The sequence below is a fragment of the Pan paniscus genome, chromosome 6 (assembly GCF_029289425.2).
Source record: "Pan paniscus chromosome 6, NHGRI_mPanPan1-v2.0_pri, whole genome shotgun sequence".
Taxonomy (NCBI): Eukaryota; Metazoa; Chordata; class Mammalia; order Primates; family Hominidae; genus Pan; species Pan paniscus.
In genome coordinates, this window is record NC_073255.2 from 81,502,754 (window position 1) to 81,520,598 (window position 17,845).

Consider the following 17,845-nt stretch of genomic DNA (forward strand, 5'->3'; position numbering starts at 1 on the left):
CCACCAACCCAGGCACAGCTCACAGTCCAGGCTTGCTCAATTCCTCTGCCTCCTCAGACAAGAATGGCTGGAAAAAGTGACAGGGCAGGGTTTCTTGGAAAGCAATCTGGCCTGCATCAGCATTAATGATTAAAACGTGTCCTCATGTGGCAATTCCCCAACTGAGAGCCCATTCCTAAGCTATTTTAACTCATCAGTTCAGAAATTCTAGAGTCCCTGTCCTTAGTTTTTGAGGTCTGGATGCTTTTTTTTCCAGAGGATCCAATCGAGACACAATTGACTAGAAGGCTTCAGAAGCCACAGAAAATACCTACCTACCTATGGCCGGGCGCAGTGGCTCACGCCTGTAATCCCAGCATTTTGGGAGGCCGAGGCGGGCAGATCACAAGGTCAGGAGATCGAGACCATCCTGGCTAACACGGTAAAACCCCATCTCTATTAAAAATACAAAAAAATTAGCTGGGCTTGGTGGCGGGCGCCTGTAGTCCCAGCTACTTGGGAGGCTGAGGCAGGAGAATGGTGTGAACCCGGGAGGCGGAGCTTGCAATGAGCCGACATCGCACTACTGCACTCCAGCCTGGGTGACAGAAACAGATTCTGTCTCAAAAAAAAAAAAAAAAAATCTACCTGCCTATTATCTATCTGTCTATCTCATTATCTACTTATCATCTATCTACCTATCCATCCATCTATCTGTCATCCAACTATCTATCCATCTATATACCTATCATCTATCTATTATCTATTTATCCATCTATATACCTATCATCCGTCCATCCATCATCTATTTATCTATCCATCTATCTATATACTTATCATCCATTCATCTATCATCTATCAATCATCTATCATCTATCTATCCATCTATCTAGATACCTATCTTCCGTCTATCATCTATCCATCTACCTATATACCTATTATCTATCATCTATCTATTATCTATTTATCCTTCTATCTATATACCTATCATTCATCCATCCTCTATCTGTCCATCTAGTTATATAGCTATTATCTTTTTTTTTTTTTTTTTTTTAGAAACTGATGTTTATTTTCCATCAACCATTTTTCCATGCTGCTTAAGAGCCTATGCAAGAACAGCTTAAGACCAGTCAGTGGTTGCTCCTACCCATTCAGTGGCCTGAGCAGTGGGAGCTGCAGACCAGTCTTCCGTGGCAGGCTGAGCGCTCCAGTCTTCAGTAGGGAATTGCTGAATAGGCACAGAGGGCACCTGTACACCTTCAGACCAGTCTGCAACCTCAGGCTGAGTAGCAGTGAACTCAGGAGCTGGAGCAGTCCATTCACCCTGAAATTCCTCCTTGGTCACTGCCTTCTCAGCAGCAGCCTGCTCTTCTTTCTCAATCTCTTCAGGATCTCTGTAGAAGTACAGATCAGGCATGACCTCCCATGGGTGTTCACGGGAAATGGTGCCACGCATGCGCAGAACTTCCCGAGCCAGCATCCACCACATCAAACCCACTGAGTGAGCTCCCTTGTTGTTGCATGGGATGGCAATGTCCACATAGCGCAGAGGAGAATCTGTGTTACACAGCGCAATGGTAGGTAGGTTAACATAAGATGCCTCCGTGAGAGGCTGGTGGTCAGCCCTGGGGTCGGTAACCACAAGAAGCCGTGGCTCCCGGAAGGCTGCCTGGATCTGGTTAGTGAAGGTTCCAGGAGTGAAGCGGCCAGCAATTGGAGTGGCTCCAGTGGCAGCAGCAAACTTCAGCACAGCCCTCTGGCCAGTATTCCTGGAGGATATAACACTGACATCAGCAGGGTTTTCAATGGCAACAATAGCACGAGCTGCCAGCAGAAGCTTTTCCCAGGTCCTCTTCAGATTTATGATATAGATGCCATCACTTTTCCTTTTATAGATGTACTGTTCCATCTGGAAGTCAAGATTGGTGCCACCTAAGTGGGTTCCTGCTGCAAGGAACTTAAGGACATCCTCCTCCTTCATTTGCAGGACATCAAGGGCTCCGGACATTGTGAAAGTTTCCCTTTAAGTTACGACGGGAATCCAGAACAACGCCGTATGGACCCCTTTGCAGGTAGCGCGGAAAAGCTATCTTTTTTTTTTTTTGAGACAAAGTCTCGCTCTTATCCCCCATGCTGGAGTGCAATGGCACGATCTCAGTTCACTGCAACCTTCGCCTCCCAGGTTCAAGTGATTCTCCTGCCTCAGTCTCCTGAGTAGCTGGGATTTCAGGCATGCACCACCATGCCTGGCTAATTTTTGTATTTTTAGTAGAGACGGGGTTTCATCATGTTGGCCAGGCTGGTCTTGAACTCCTGACCTCAGGTGATCCACCCGCCTTCCGGCCTCCCAAAGTGCTAGGATTACAGGTGTGAGCCACTGCCCCCAGCCACTTTTTTTTTTTTTTTTGAGATGGAGTTTCACTTTTGTTGCCCAGGGGCAGGAGTGCAATGGTGTCATCTTGGCTTACCACAACCTCTGCCTCCTGGGTTCAAGCTATTCTCCTGCCTCAGCCTCCCGAGTGGCTGGGATTACAGGCATGTACCTCCATGCCCAGCTAATTTTGTATTTTTAGTAGAGATGGAGTTTCTCCATGTTGGTCAGGCTGGTCTCAAACTCCCGACCTCAGGTGATCTGCCCTCCTCTGCCTCCCAAAGTGCTGAGATTACAGGCATGAGCCACTGCGCCTGGCGATTTCACACTTCTGATCTCCGGAGCTGTGGGATAATAAGTTCCTGTTGTGCCAAGTCACCCAGTTCGTGGTCATCTGTTATGACAGTCTGGGAAACCAATACACCTCCAGCAGCTCACGGCCAGTCCACCTAGGACTGTGTGTGTATCCTGTGGGCATCACGGAAACCACCCCCACTCCTATTCCACCTTGACTGCCAGCCTAGGGTTGTGTCCAACAGCACAGCAGATATTTGCAGGGAGCAGAGCAACAGGCCAGGGACTGGTGGAGGGGCCTGGCTAGTGGGGCCAGGCCAGGCCCAGGTGTCTGGAACCTTGCAGATTTGCTGCACCCTGGAAATATCCTGGAGATAATATTTACTCTAATGTAATTTACTCTCAAATACTGTACTTCTGCCTTTGGTGCTTTCTCCCCTCTACCTCCTGACCAGGGATCACTAGAGGCCATTGGGTAGTGAGGAGGGAAAGAGCCTTCCTTTTGCCTCTTGCAAACTGGCCTCTCTCCAGGGCATGATCCCAGCAAAGAGCCAGCCCCATTGTGGTAGCCCAGAAGTGCCTGGTGGGCGTTGAAGGGGAGTGGGGTGTCCACCACCCACCCCTTGGTGAGCTGCATGAAGGCTCCCGGCGAGGCATCCCAAATGCCTTCCCTGCTCTCTGCACAGATTCTTGTCCTGGTTGCTTTTCCTTCTCTGCCCAGCCTGGCTCTGCCACCTCCAGCGCCTCCCAGCCTGGGCACCGGCCAGCTGCACTTTCCTTGAATGACTGGCAAGTACAACAGGACCAGGCTGGAATCATCGTCAGATGGGGCACAGGATATTTCCACAGTCACGAAGTATCTCCCAACAGATTACTTATTTATCACAAAAGAAAAACTAACTTTGCAGGGGAGAAAACTGGTGAATTTCTCTTTAACCAAATGATCAATACGTCCCACTATTGGAACAAACAGACCTCATGGGCTCCTGAAACGACTGACACCCTGGGAAAGTTACAACACACTTCTGGGGCACATAACTCGTGTACTTCTAGAATGAAAGCCAGAAAGAGAGAGGAAATGTTCCAGATTAAAGGAGACTAAAGTGGCACGACAGCTAACTGCAACACATCTTGCTATAAAGGACGTAATTGAAACAATCAGGGAAATTGCACTATGGACTGTATAGTAGATAACAGTGTCTGTGTCATGGCGATGTTAAATTTCCTTCATTTGATCATTGTTTAAGAGAATGTTCTTTTTTTTTTTTTTTTTTTTTTTTGAGAGAGAGTCTTGTTCTGTCCCTTAGGCTGGAGTGCAGTTGCTCGATCTCAGCTCCCTGCAAACTCCGCCTCTCAGGTTCAAGCAGTTCTCCTGCCTGAGCCTCACAAGTAGCTGGGATTACAGGTGCCCACAACCGTACCAGCTAATTTTTGTATTTTTAGTAGAGATGGGGTTTCACCATGTTGGCAAGGCTGGTCTCAAACTCCTGACCTCAGGTAATCCTCGTGCCTCAGCCTCCCAAAGTGCTGGGGTTACAGGCATGAGCCACCAAGCCTGGCCAAGAATGTTCTCATTTTTAGGAGACACCAATGAAGTATTTAGGAGTAAAGGGACAGAAGACGGTGTCTGTAATTTCAAATGATTCAATAACATTAAACATAATAACCTATCTGTATATATAGAGAGATTAAGCAAATGAGGCAAATGTTAATTGGTGAATCAACAGTTGGACACTTGGTGAATTGTATGGATATTGGAGTTCATGGTATTCTCACAATTTTTTTCTATGTTTAAATTTTTTTCAAAATAAGGTTTTAAATAAAAACAAGTCTGGGTGCCATGGCTCATGCCTGTAATCTCAGCACTTTGAGAAGCCAAGGCAGGAGGATCCCTTGAGCTCAGGAGTTTGAGAACAGCCTGGGCAACATAGTGAAACCCGGTCTCTATTAAAAAAATTTTCCCAAGTAGCTGGGATTTATAGGCACATGCCACCATGCCTGGCTAATTTTTGTATTTTTAGTAGAGACAGGGTTTCACTATGTTGGCCAGGCTCGTCTCGAACTCCAGACCTCAGGTGATCCACCCTCCTCAGGCTCCCAAAGTGTTGGGATTACAGGCGTGAGCCACCACACCCAGTCTAAATTTTTTTTTAAAAAGCCAGGTGTGGTGGCATGTGCCTGTAGTCCCAGCTACTCTAGAGGCTAAGGTGGGAGGATTGCTTGAGCCCAGGAGGTGGAGGCTGCAGTGAACCAAGACTACACCACCACACTCCAGCCTGGACAACAGAGTGAGACCCAGTCTCAAAAAAAAAAAAAAAAAGTAAAAAACAAGGCTGGGCACGGTGGCTCACGCCTATAATCCCAGCACTTTGGGAGGCCGAGGCAAGTGGATCACCTGAGGTCAGAGTTTCCAGAGTAGCCTGGCCAACATGGTGAAACCTGGTCCCTACTAAAAGTACAAATGTTAGCCAGGCATGGTGGTGTACACTTGTAATCCCAGCTACTTGGGAGGCTAAGGCAGGAGAATCGCTTGAACCCAGGAGGCGGAGGTTGGTTAGCCGAGATAGCACCACCGCACTTCCTCCTGGGTAACAGAACAAGAATCTGTCTCAAAAAAAAAAAAAAAAAGTAAAAAGTAAAAAACAAGCACAAACCATAGGGCTTTTTGTCTATAGGTAACAGAGATATAGAATAAAGTGAACTGGGCCGGGCGCGGTGGCTCACGTCTGTAATCCCAGCACTTTGGGAGGCCGAGGCAGGCAGATCACCAGGTCAGATCGAGACCATCCTGGCTAACAAGGTGAAACCCCATCTCTACTAAAAAAATACAAAAATTAGCTGGGTGTGCTGGCGGGCGCCTGTAGTCCCAGCTACTCGGGAGGCTGAGGCAGGAGAATGGCATGAACCCGGCAGGCGGAGCTTGCAGTGAGCCGAGATTGCGCCCACTGCACTCCAGCCTAGGCAACAAAGCGAGACTCTGTCTCAAAAAAATAATAATAATAAGTAAAAAAGAATAAAGTGAATTGATGATTCTTGAGGGAAATGCCGTCCCATCGTTCAGTTGACTCCATCTCATCAAATATTCCCAGGCCTGTCATGGGCCTGTCATAACAGCTTCCTATCTATCTGATGTAGGTGAGGGTGGAGAACCACACAAATACACAAAGAAAGAGAGTACGAAGTAGATTGGGAGAAGTGCCTTAAGAAAGGAATAAATCAGACTGGGCAGGGTGACTCATGCCTGTAATCCCTGTGCTTTAGGAGGCCGAGGCTGAAGGATCTCTTGAGGCCAAGAGTTAGAAACCAGTCTGGACAACATAGCGAGACCCCTGTCTCTACACAAAACTTAAAAATTAGCTGGATGTGGTGACGTGTGCCTGTGGTCCTAGCTACTCAAGAGGCTGACGAGGGAGGATCACTTGAGCCCAGGAGTTTGAGGTTGCAATGAGCTATGATCATGCCAGTGCACTCCGGCCTGGGTGACAGTGAAATATAATCTCTAAAAAAGAAAGAAAGAAAACGAAAGGAAGAAAGGAAGGAAGGAAGGAAAATAGGGAGGGAGGGAAGGATGGAGGGAGGGAGGGAAGGAAGGAGAGAGGGAGGGAAGGAAGGAGATAGGGAAGAAAGGAGGGAAGGAAGGAGATAGGGAAGGAAGGAAGGAAGGAAAGAAGGAAGGAAATAAATCAGGGTACAGATCACAAGAGTCGTAGAGATGGGTCCTGCCTATCGGAATTGTCTTTCGTGGTGTGATGTGAATGTTGGCTGAAGTTTTGCTGGCAGAGTTATGCTGGGAAACACAGGTGGATGGAGCTGCAGGAGGAAAGGAATAGAAGCGGAGCCCTGGGCACACTAAGGGATGAGTAAGTCATCATGGCCTTGAGTGCTTTTACTAAGCATGCTTTTCTTTCTTTCTTTTCCCTCCCTCCCTTCCTTCCTTCGTTCCTCCCCCTTCCCTTCCCTTCCCCTCCCCTCCCCTCCCGTCCCCTCTCCTTCCTTTCTCTCCCTTCCTTCCTTCCTCTTTCTTTCTTTCTTTTTCTTTCTTTCCTTCCTTCCTTCCTTTCTTTCTTTCTCTTTCCCCTTCCTTCCTTCCTTCCTTCCTTCCTCTCTTTCTCTCCTTTTCTTTGTTTTTTTTTTTTTTTGACAGAGTCTCACACTGTTGCCCAGGCTGGAGTGCAGTGATGCGATCTCGGCTCACTGCAACCTCCACCTCCCAAGTTCAAGCGATTCTCTGCCTCAGCTTCCCAAGTAGCTGGGATTACAGGCATACGCCACCATGCCCGGATAATGTTTGTATTTTTAGTAGAGACAGGGTTTCACTATGTTGGCCAGGCTGGCCTCAAACTCCTGACCTTGTGATCTGTCTGCCATAGACTCCCAAAGTGCTGGGATTACAGGCATGAGCCACTGTGCCTGGACTCATGCTTTTCCTTTACCCTTCTTAGGTTCAGTGACTGGGGCCTGCAAATTAAACAGACAAAAGACAGATTAACAGGAGAATTTTTTTTTTTTTTTTCCTTTAATACAGAGTTTTGCTCTTGTTGCCCAGGCTGGAGTGTAATGGCATGATCTCGGCTCACTGGAACCTCTGCCTCCCGGGTTTAAGCGATTCTCCTGCTGCAGCCTCCCAAGTTGCTGGGATTACAGGTGCCTGCCACGACGCCCAGCTAATTTTTTGTATTTTTAGTAGAGATGGGTTTTTGCCATGTTGGCCAGGCTGGTCTCGATCTCCTGACCTCATGTGATCCGCCTGCCTCAGCCTCCCAAAGTGCTGGGATTACAGGCCTGAGCCACTGCACCCAGCTGAGAAAAGGTTTATTTCACATGCATCTGAGAACCAACAAAAAAACCCAGCTGGCTCTTTAAGTATTTAGAATTAAAGATTTACATATCTAATTTACTAGTGGGGAGGAAGGAGGGAGATATGGGCTTTCACCTACAATAAACTGTGGGAAGTTAAATATCTGAGGGAAACTAATGGAAGAGAAAGGTTATTTAGTAAGGTTTCTTTCTTTCTTTTTTTTTCTTTTCTTTTGGAAATGGAGTCTTACTCTGTCACCCAGGCTGCAGTGCAGTGGTGCAATCTCTGCTCACTGCAACCTCCACTTCCTGGGTTCAAGCAGTTCTCCTGCCTCAGCCTCCTGAGTAGCTGGGATTATAGGCACCTGCCACCATGCCCAGATAATTTTTGTATTTCTAGTAGAGACCGCATTTCACCACGTTGGACAGGCTGGTCTCAAACTCCTGACCTCAGGTGATCCTCCAACCTCGGCCACCCAAAGTCCTGGGATTACAGGGGTGAGCCACCACGCCTGGCCAATTTAGTAAGGTTTCTTAGTCTTGTGTGATAAGAGTTATCTGCTAGTTGCTTTCAGAGAACAACTAATATAAATTTCCTTTACGAAAGGGAAATTTATGCTCCAATTTTAGGGAGAAAGGGGAAGACAGAGAGCTCCTATGTTTGCTGTTTGTTTCTTAATTGCCTTCGGCTCAAAATAAGCCTTATGCCAAAATGGCATATTTGAGGGTGGCGTATTCTGAACCCTTCATATGTAACTGATCACCAGATTCTCCACTAAACTGTAAACCCAATAATGGTAGCAGGGCCCGGTCATGGTGGCTCACGGCTGTAATCTCAGCATGTTGGAAGCCTGAGGGAGGCAGATCACTTAAGGCCAGGAGTTCGAGACCCGCCTGACCAACATGGTGAAACCCCGTCTCTACTAAATACAAAAATTAGCCAGGCATGGTGACACGCGCCTGTAATCTCAGCTACTCAAGAGGCTGAGGCATGAGAATCACTTGAACCCAGGAGGGGGAGGTTGCACTGAGCCAAGATTGTACAACTATACTCCAGCCTGGGCAACAGAGTGAGACTCTGTCTCAAAAAAAAAAAAAAAAAAAAAAAAAATGGAATGGTAGCAGGGACTGTCTTGGTCACTGCTGTGTCCTCAGAGCCTAGAACAGTGCCTGGTGTGGGGCTTTGGCAAAGCCTGTGTGCTGGTGTCCCCTGGATCCTGCAAGAGTCTTCTAGCCCTTGAAGAAGGTGCTTGCCCTGGGAAAGGGACTTGGGAGGGTGGCAAGAAGCTGGTAGCCCTTCTAGCCTCTTTTTGTTTGTTTGTTTTTTTGAGACAGAGCCTCGCTCTGTTGCTCAGGCTGGAGTGCAATGGCGTGATTTCGGCTCACTGCAACCTCTACCTCCCCTGTTCAAGTGATTCTCTTGCCTCAGCCTCCCAAGTAGTTGGGATTACAGGTGCCCACCACTATGCCTGGTTAATTTTTGTATTTTTAGTAGAGACAGGGTTTTACTATGTTGGTCAGGCTGGTCTCGAACTCCTGATCTCAGGTGATCCACCTGCCTTGGCCTCTGAAAGTGCTGGGATTACAGGCGTAAGCCACTGCACCCTTTTTTTTTCTTTCCTTTTTGACAAAGTCTCACTCTTGTTGCCCAGGCTGGAGCACAGTGGCGCAATCTTGGCTCACTGCCACCTCTGCCTCCCAGGATTAAGCAATTCTCCTGCCTCAGTGTCCTGAGTAGCTGGGATTACAGGTGCCCACCACCACACCCGGCTAATTGTTGTGTTTTTAGCAGAGATGGGTTTCACCATGTTGGCCAGGCTGGTCTCAAACTCCCGACCTCAATTGAACTGCCTGCCTTGGCCTCCCAAAGTGCTGGGATTACAGGTGTGAGCCACTGCACCTGGCCCCTTCCAGCCTCTTTAACCAGGGAGGGAAAGCTAAGCCACAGGAGGAAATGGCACTCTTGAAGCAGGTCGCCAGGGGCCTAAGCAGGCCGTCCAAGGGGTAGGGTGCAGGTAGGGTAGTGTGGCAGTCAGTCCTGGTCTGCGCTGGTGTCACTGGTCAGCATCTGTGGACAGGGAAGGGCCAGCTGCTCCCTGAAGCACCTCCCACTCAGCCTCTCCTTCCTGGAGCTTCTCACCACTCTGAGAGTCCTAGACTTGCCTAAGAGGGGAAGGCATACCCCTGGAACTATTCCACCCCATACTTAGAAGCTAGGTGCTTAGAAGCACCCAGCGCCCCTCTTTAGTGTAATCTAAGCCCCTCATCCTATATCTCCAACTCAGCAATTCTCAAACCTGGTAGAGGAACAGAATTTATTGGGGAGCCTTTTTTTTTTTTTTTTTTTGAGACAGAGCCTCACTCTGTCGCCCAGGCTGGAGTGCAGTGGTGCAATCCCAGCTCACTGCAACCTCCATCTCCCTAGTTCAAGCAATTCCCCTGCCTCAGCCTCCCAAGTAGCTGAGATTACAGGTGCATGCTACCATGTCCGGTTAATTTTTTTGTATTTTTAATATTTTTTAGTAAAGACAGGGTTTCACCATGTTGGCCAAACTTATCTCGAACTCCATACCTCAGGCAATCCACCTGCCTCAGCCTCCCAAAGTGCTGGGATTACAGGAGTGAGCCACTGTGCCTGGCCCTTTTTTTTTTTTTTTTTTTTGTAGACAGATCTTCCTCGGTTGCCCAGGCTGGAGTGCAGTGGCATGATCACAGCTCACTGCAGTCTCAAACTCCTGGGCTCCAGCAATTCTCCCACCTCAGCCTCCCAAGTAGCTGGGACTACAGGTGCACACCACCACACCTGGTTAACTATTTTTGTAGAGAGTGGGTCTCACTATGTTGTCCAGGCTGGTCTCAAACACCTGGCCTCAAGAGATGTTCCTGCCCAGCCTCCCAAGTAGCTGGGACTGCAGGCATGCATTACTACACGGGCTAACTTTTTTTTTTTTTTTGAGACAGTCTCGCTCTGTCGCCCAGGCTGGAGTGCAATAGCATGATTTCGGCTCACTGCAAGCTCCGCCTCCTGGATTCACGCCATTCTCCCGCCTCAGCCTCCCGAGTAGCTGGGACTACAGGCGCCCGCCACCATGCCTGGCAAATTTTATTTTTGTATTTTTAGTAGAAATGGGATTTCACTGTGTTAGCCAGGATGGTCTCAATCCCCTGACCTCGTGATCTACCCTCCTCGGCCTCCCAAAGTGCTGGGATTAAAGGCGTGAGCCACCGTGCCTGGCCCATTCTGGCTAATTTTTAAATTTTTTTTTGTAGAGCTGAGGATCTCCCTATGTTGCCCAGGCTGGTCTTGAACTCCTGGCCTCAGGCGATCCTCATGCCTTGGCCTCCCAATGTGTTGGGATTACAGGCGTGAGCCACTGTGCCTGACCTTTGTTTTTTTTTTTTAAGTGGAGACAGGGTCTCTCTATGTTGCCCAGGGTGGAACTCCTGGCCTTAAGTGATCCTCTGTCTTGGCCTCCCACAGTGCTAGGATTACAGGCGTGAACCACCTCGCATAGTTCTATTATTATTATTCTTTTTAAATGAAGTGTAACAAACATACAGAAAAGACCAGGCATGGTGGCTCACTCCTATAATCCCAGCACTTTGGGAAGCTGAGGCGGGAGGATCACTTGAGCCCAAGAAGTTCAAGACCAGCCTGGGCAATACAGTGAAACCCCCGTCTCAATTAAAGAAAAATAAAATAAAATTTAAAAAAATACAGAAAAGCCCACATGTATATGTAGCTTGATGAAATTTCACAAAGTAAATAAACCAGCTAATTGCTCCCATTTCAAGAAACAGCATATCACCAGCCAGTCTCTCTGAAGACACCCTAATGCTGCCCGTCAATCACTAGCCCACCCCATCTCACTGTGGGGGTTGTGGGGAGTTCCTCCCAGATCATCTGCTTCCTAAAACTGCGGAGAGGCTGCTGTTTACTTTACTAAGCTATGCAGGTAGTTTAGATGCATGGTGAGGTTTAGAAAACATTCCTGGAAGCCTTACAATCTCCTTGGTCATAAGTAAAACTAGAGGATGCTTTGCTCTCAGCCTGGAACACAGCACAGCTGTCTGTCTGGGTTTCCCTATGGAGCAGTGGACATTTCCTGAATCTGGGGTCTGCAGAGCACATGGTGGCAGCCCCCGGGTTCAGGAAGCCCAGTTGGTCGGCTCCAGCCTGGGCATGTGGCCCTCTCTCCCTGGCAGGAGTTGCATGAAGAGGTATTTTTGGAAGGTGCAGGAATTCTGTAGCCACTTGGAAAATGCCTGCTCATAGGCTGGGCTGAATTTTCATTTTCAAATGATGATGTGGCTGAGGGGCCTGACCTGCCCAGTTTTCCAGGATCTAGGGGTGGAGAAAGTCAGGAGTCCTGCTCACATTTTTCTTTTTCTTTAAATTGTATCACCGTTTTCTTTCTGCCTTAAATCCCTGTATCCCAGAAGCTTCAAGAGAACTGTGAGGTGCTTCCCGCAGGCCATTGACTCTCTGATGCTGTGTGCAGGTAAGTGTTTCATCTCATCCCAAATTAGCCAGGGCTTTTAGGTCACTTTAGGTGGAGTGAAAGCTTAACGCTCAGTTCTCCGTCAAAGATCTTTGGCTCTGGAGTCCTCTCCTGGAGTCTCCCTGGCCTTTCCTGGCAGGACCCTGAGTGACCCAAGTGTCCTCCTGTTCTCCCTGGGTCCCGGCTCCCGGCTCCCGTGCCCTGCTGGCCTTCTTTGACAATTGCAGTGTTTGCTGTTCGTCTAGCCATTCATTACCTGTCCATCCGTCCATCCAAACATCCACCCAGTGCCAGGCCAGTTGCTGCTGGTTGTGACAGACACATTCATCTCCTTCTTTTTTTTTTTTTTTTTTTCTTTTTTTGAGATGGAATCTTGCTCTGTCTCCCAGGCTGGAGTGCAGTGGTGCAATCTCAGCTCACTGCAACCGCCACCTCCTGGGTTCAAGTGATTCTCCTGCCTCAGCCTCCCGAGTAGCTGGGATTACAGGTGCCCACGACCACACCCAGCTAATTTTTGTATTTTTAGTAGAGATGGGGTTTCACCATGTTGGCCAGGCTGGTCTCGAACTTCTGACCTCAAGTGATCTGATCGCCTCGCTTCTTGAAATTCTGGGATTACAGGCGTGAGCCACTGCGCCTGGCCTCAAATTTTTCATTTCTGAGGGACTCCCCATCTCTGCCATTTCCCACCTCTGCCACCATCTTCCCTCCATGCCAGACCCGAGAATGAAAATGCCATGAAGACAGCTTTGCTGCATTTGTGTCCCTTTTTTTTTTTTTTTTTCCGAGACAGAGTCTCGCTCTGTCGCCCAGACTGGAGTGCAGGGGCACTATCTCGGTTCACTGCAGCCTCTGCCTCCTGGGTTCAAGGAATCTGACTGCCTCAGCCTCCTGAGTTACTGGGACTACCGCCGCGCGGCACCATGCCCGGCTAATTGTTGTATTTTTAGAGAGGAGGTTTCACCCTGTTGGCCAGGATGGTCTTGATCTCCTCACCTCGTGATCTGCCCGCTTCGGCCTCCCAAAGTGCTGGGATTACAGGCGTGAGCCACTGTGCGGGGCCTGTGTCCTTCTTAAGAGCAAAGCAATCCAACAACCCCCAAAGGAAAAGTGCTGGAGGACAATGCTGCCTTTTCAGTTCTCAAAGCCTGCACATTCCTAGGTATGTTGCATAGACTTTCCCTCCAGGAGGTGAGGTTGCTGTAGTAAGGAGTCCTCACTCATCCTTGGCCAGGTCTTCTCTAGAGGTGAGTTCCCAAGGTAGAAGCGGTGCAAAGGCTGACCTAGAGGAGAGAGACTCGCAGCTCTCACTGGGATGGCAGCAAGCACTGGCCCATTTTCTCCTCTTCTGGGCTCTGCCAGGGTTGCGTAGGCTGTTTGGAAGAAAACAGGCTGTGAGCCCTTTGAATTGCCTGAAGATGGGGCAAAGCCATCTATACACAGGTGAGATTATCTTTTTTTTTTTTTTTTTTTTGAGATGGAGTTTCGCTCTGTCACTCAGGCTGGAGTGCAGTGGCGCAATCTCGGCTCACTGCAAGCTCCGCCTCTGGGATTCACGCCATTCTCCTGCCTCAGCCTCCCGAATAGCTGGAACTACAGGCGCCCGCCAGCACACCCGGCTAATTTTTTTGTATTTTTAGTAGAGACGGGGTTTCACCGTGTTAGCCAGGGTGGTCTTGATCTCCTGACCTCATGATCTACCCGCTTCGGCCTCCCAAAGTGCTGGGATTACAGGCGTGAGCCACCGCGCCCGACCGAGGTTATCTTTTTTTAATTTTTTTGAGACAGAGATTTGCGCTGTCGCTCAGGCTGGAGTGCAGTTGCATAGTCTCCGCTCACCGCAGCCTCCACATCCTGAGTTCAAGCGATTCTCCTGCCTCAGCCTCCCGAGTTGCTGGGATTACAGGTGTGCCCCCACCACACCTGGCTAATTTTTGTGTTTTTAGTAGAGATTGGGTTTTACCATGTTGACCAGGCTGGTCTCGAACTATTGATCTCAAGTGATCTGCCCTCCTCAGACTCCCAAAGTGCTGGCATTACAGGTGTGAGCCACCATACCTGGCTGATGCTCTCTGGTGAGGTGATCTAATTCTGGGCTGATCACCTGGAAAGGTAAAGCCCGGGAGAGAAAATAGAAACGCAGAATGAGTGTTCAGAATCTATGAGGCTCATTAAATTGCACAGAGGAATAGAAATGTGGTGTGAATCAGATGTGCATACAGTCTTGGACAGTTTTTCAGGAACAAGTTTTCCTTTAAAAAAAAGTTATGTATTCATTCCTTGTAAATAGGTAATCCAGGCCAGGCGTGATGGCTCATGCCTATAATCCCACCACTTTGGGAGGCCAACGTTGGAGGACTGCTTGAGCCCAGGAGTTCAAGACCAGTTTGGGCAACATAGCAAGATCCCATCCCTACCAAAAAAAAAAAAAAAAAGTAAAAGCCTGGGCACGGTGGCTTACACCTGAAATCCCAGCACTTTGGGAGGCCGAGGTGGGCAGATCACATGAGGCCAGGAGTTTGAGACCAGCCTGGCCAACATGGTGAAACCCTGTCTCTACTAAAAATACAAAAATTAGCTGGGCGTGGTGGCGGGCACCTGTAATCCCAGCTACTCGAGAGGCTGATGCAGGAGAATTGCTTGAACCTGGGAGGCAGAGGTTGCAGTGAGCCGATATCATGCCACTGCACACCAGCCTGGGCAACAGAGCGAGACTCTGTCTAAAAAAAAAAAAATTAGCAGGGAGTGGGTGGCGTGCACCCGTAGTCTTAGCTACTCAGGAGGCTGAGGTGGGAGGATCACTTGAGCCCAGGCGTTTGAGGCTGCAGTGAGCTATGACTATGCCACTGTACTCCAGCCTGGGTGACAGAATGGGACCCTGCCTATTAAAATAAGAAAAAAAAAAAAAAGGTAATCCAAGCACATAGCACATAATTTTTAAAGGTGCCCAAGAGTACATAGCAAAGAATTAGTCTCTTTCCTATTCCTGTGCCCAAGTCCTTCAGTTTCCCTCCCAGAGACAACACTGTTACCAATTTAATGTGTGCATCTTTCTTGATATTTCCTCTGAAAATAACAAGTGTGTGTGTATGTGTATTTTAAATATATACAAATGGGTATATTATACACACTGTTTTGAACTTTGTTCTTTTCACTTGAGTATATTTTGGAGTCTTTTTTTCCTTCTAGCACATATATTATATATGTTGGGGCAGATTTAGAAAGCAGGAAAAGTTCATCTTGTTCTCAATAACCCTGAGCTTTGCTTCAGATCAAGCTGCTTCTTACTTCTGCCTCAGAGGCTGGACCCTGTCAGAGGCTGGACCCTGCTTCTTACTTCTGCCTCAGAGTGTAGTCCCCGGATCACCTGAAGCTGTCCTGCTCAGTAAGACATCCTGCCGTATGACAGGTTTCACTGAAAGGATCGTGTCCTTTCTTCTTACTGAATTCCCCACATCTAGAATTCGTTCTCACAGTTTAATACGTGCTAGGAGGACCAGTGTCAGCTCCCCATGTGGCTACTCAATTCTTTTTCTAGGTCTTATAGGTGGGGGAAGGATTTTCTGGGCAGTGTGGGAGGTTATCTCAGATCTCCATCCCCTCTTTGTGGAAAGAGCCTGGCAGGGGCTGTGCACCGGTGGTGGCTTCCGTATTACTGAGGCCATGGTGAGTCCTTTTCCTGAAGAGGTCTGAAATGTAGAAAGCAGAATGTAACTTGGCCCTTGCTTAACATTAAAAGACTGGTTAGAGGATCGCTTGAGGTCAGAAGTTCGAGACTAGCTTGGGCAACATAGTGAGACCCTGTCTCTAAAAACAAAACAAAAGGTGGGCGCGGTGGCTCACACCTGTAATCCCGTCACTTTGGAAGGTGGAGGCGGGCAGATCATCTGAGGTCAGGAGTTTGAGACCAGCCCGGCCAACATGGCGAAACCCTGTCTCTAATAAAACTACAAAAAAATTAGCTGGGCATGGTGGCAGGCGCCTGTAATCCCAGCTACTGGGGAGGCTGAGGCTGAAGAATCACTTGAACCTGGGAGGCGGAGGTTGTAGTGAGCCAAGGTCATACCATTGCACTCCAGCTTGGGCAACAAGAGCGAAACTCCATCTGAAAACAAAAACAAACAAACAACAAAATTGCTGTCTACCATCTTATAGTCAGTTTTCTTATCTATCTCTCTGTGTGTGTGTGTATACACCCACACACATATATACACACACACATACACACACAAACACACACACATACACGTATATATATAATTATTTATTTATTTTTTTGGGTGAGAGGCAAGGTCTCAGTCTGTCACCCAGGCTGGAGTGCAGTGGTGCCATCATGGCTCACTGCAGCCTAGAACTCCTGGGCTCACGGGACCCTCCTGCCTGGGTTTCCCAAAGTGCTGGGATTACAGGCGTGAGCCACCACACCCAGTCAGCTGGTTATCTGTAGAAGGAGATATCATATGTACCTTAGACAGTTGCTGTAAAGATCAAATGAGGTCCACACAAAAACTTCTTTTTTTTTTTTTTTTTTTTTTTTGAGACGGAGTCTCGCTCTGTTGCCCAGGCTGGAGTGCAGTGGCACAATCTTGGCTCACTGCAACCTCCACCTCCCGGGTTCACGCCATTCTCCTGCCTCTGCCTCCCGAGTAGCTGGGAATACAGGCGCCAGCCACCATGCCTGGCTAAATTTTTGTATTTTTAGTAGAGACGGGGTTTCACCGTGTTAACCAGGATGGTCTCGATCTCCTGACCTTGTGATCCGCCCGCCTCGGCCTCCCAAACTGCTGGGATTACAGGCGTGAGCCACTGCGCCCGGCCACACACAAAAACTTCTACACAAATGTTCATAGCAGCATCATGTATAATAGCCAAAAAAGTAGAAACAGATGTCCATCAATGGATTAATGGATAAATAAAAGATGATGTCCAGCCAGGCACGGTGGCCCATGCCTGTAATCCCAGCACTTTGGGAGGCCAAGGCAGGCAGATCACTTGAGGCCAGGAGTTCAAGATCAGCCTGGGCAACTTGATGAAACCCCGTCTCTACTAAAAATATAAAAATTAGCCAGGCATGGTGGCACATGCATGTAATTCTATCTACTTTGGAGGCTGAGGCATGAGAATCACTTGAGCCCAGGAGGTGGAGGTTGCAGTGAGCCAAGATCACATAACTCCACTCCAGCCTGGGAGACAGAGTGAGACTCTTCAAAAAAAAAAAGGTGATGTCTGTATAATGGACTATTATTCGGCCGTGACAAGGAATGAAGTGCCAATACATGCTACAACATGGATGAACTTTGAAAATATTATACTGTGTGCAAAGGAAGGTAGTTACCTTCCCGGGTTCAAGCAATTCTCCTGCCACAGCCTCCCCAGTAGCTGGGACGACAGGCGTCCGCCACCATGCCAGGCTAATTTTTGTATTTTTAGCAGAGACGGGGTTTCACTATGTTGGCCAGGCTGGTCTCGAACTCCTGACCTCAGGTGATTCACCAGCTTTGGCTTCCCAAAGTGCTGTGATTAGAGGCATGAGCCACCGCACCTGGCCTAGTAGAGAGCAATTTTGAATACAGCTGTTAGATTCTGCACTCATGCCTTCTCTAATCCATGTCACTGGAGTAGAAATAATTGCTTTGACAGAACCTGGTGTAGATGTGTCTGTAGGAAGAAACTGTAAAATGAATGGATCATTTTGTGAAATATCTGCCCTTTCCCCACCTTTCTTTTGCTTCTTTGCCTTTTTCTCCCTAGTTTTCATTTCTTTCTTTTAGGGCGTCAGCCCCCCACCTCTGTGGTTGGGAGGGACTATTGCACGTCTACACTCTCGTGGGGATGAAATAGTGTTTGAGTTCGTTATTTGCATTTGCGCGTTATCTCCCCGAGGAGATGACAGCTTCTCTGC

The 17,845-nt window shown here is 48.3% G+C and overlaps 1 protein-coding gene across 1 annotated transcript; it reads right to left on the reverse strand.

Moving 5' to 3' along the window:
• Nucleotides 1-1,016: 1,016 nt before the first annotated feature.
• Nucleotides 1,017-2,075, reverse strand: LOC106635506 (small ribosomal subunit protein uS2). The gene has a single exon (XM_034964221.3). It carries the CDS (start codon nucleotides 1,985-1,987, stop codon nucleotides 1,100-1,102), a length of 888 nt encoding a protein of 295 aa, XP_034820112.1. The 5' UTR covers nucleotides 1,988-2,075; the 3' UTR covers nucleotides 1,017-1,099.
• Nucleotides 2,076-17,845: the final 15,770 nt, after the last annotated feature.

Bases quoted from the DNA above. Each gene is read 5' to 3' on its own strand.
- LOC106635506 (XM_034964221.3), bottom strand. From the start codon at position 1,987: ATGTCCGGAGCCCTTGATGTCCTGCAAATGAAGGAGGAGGATGTCCTT.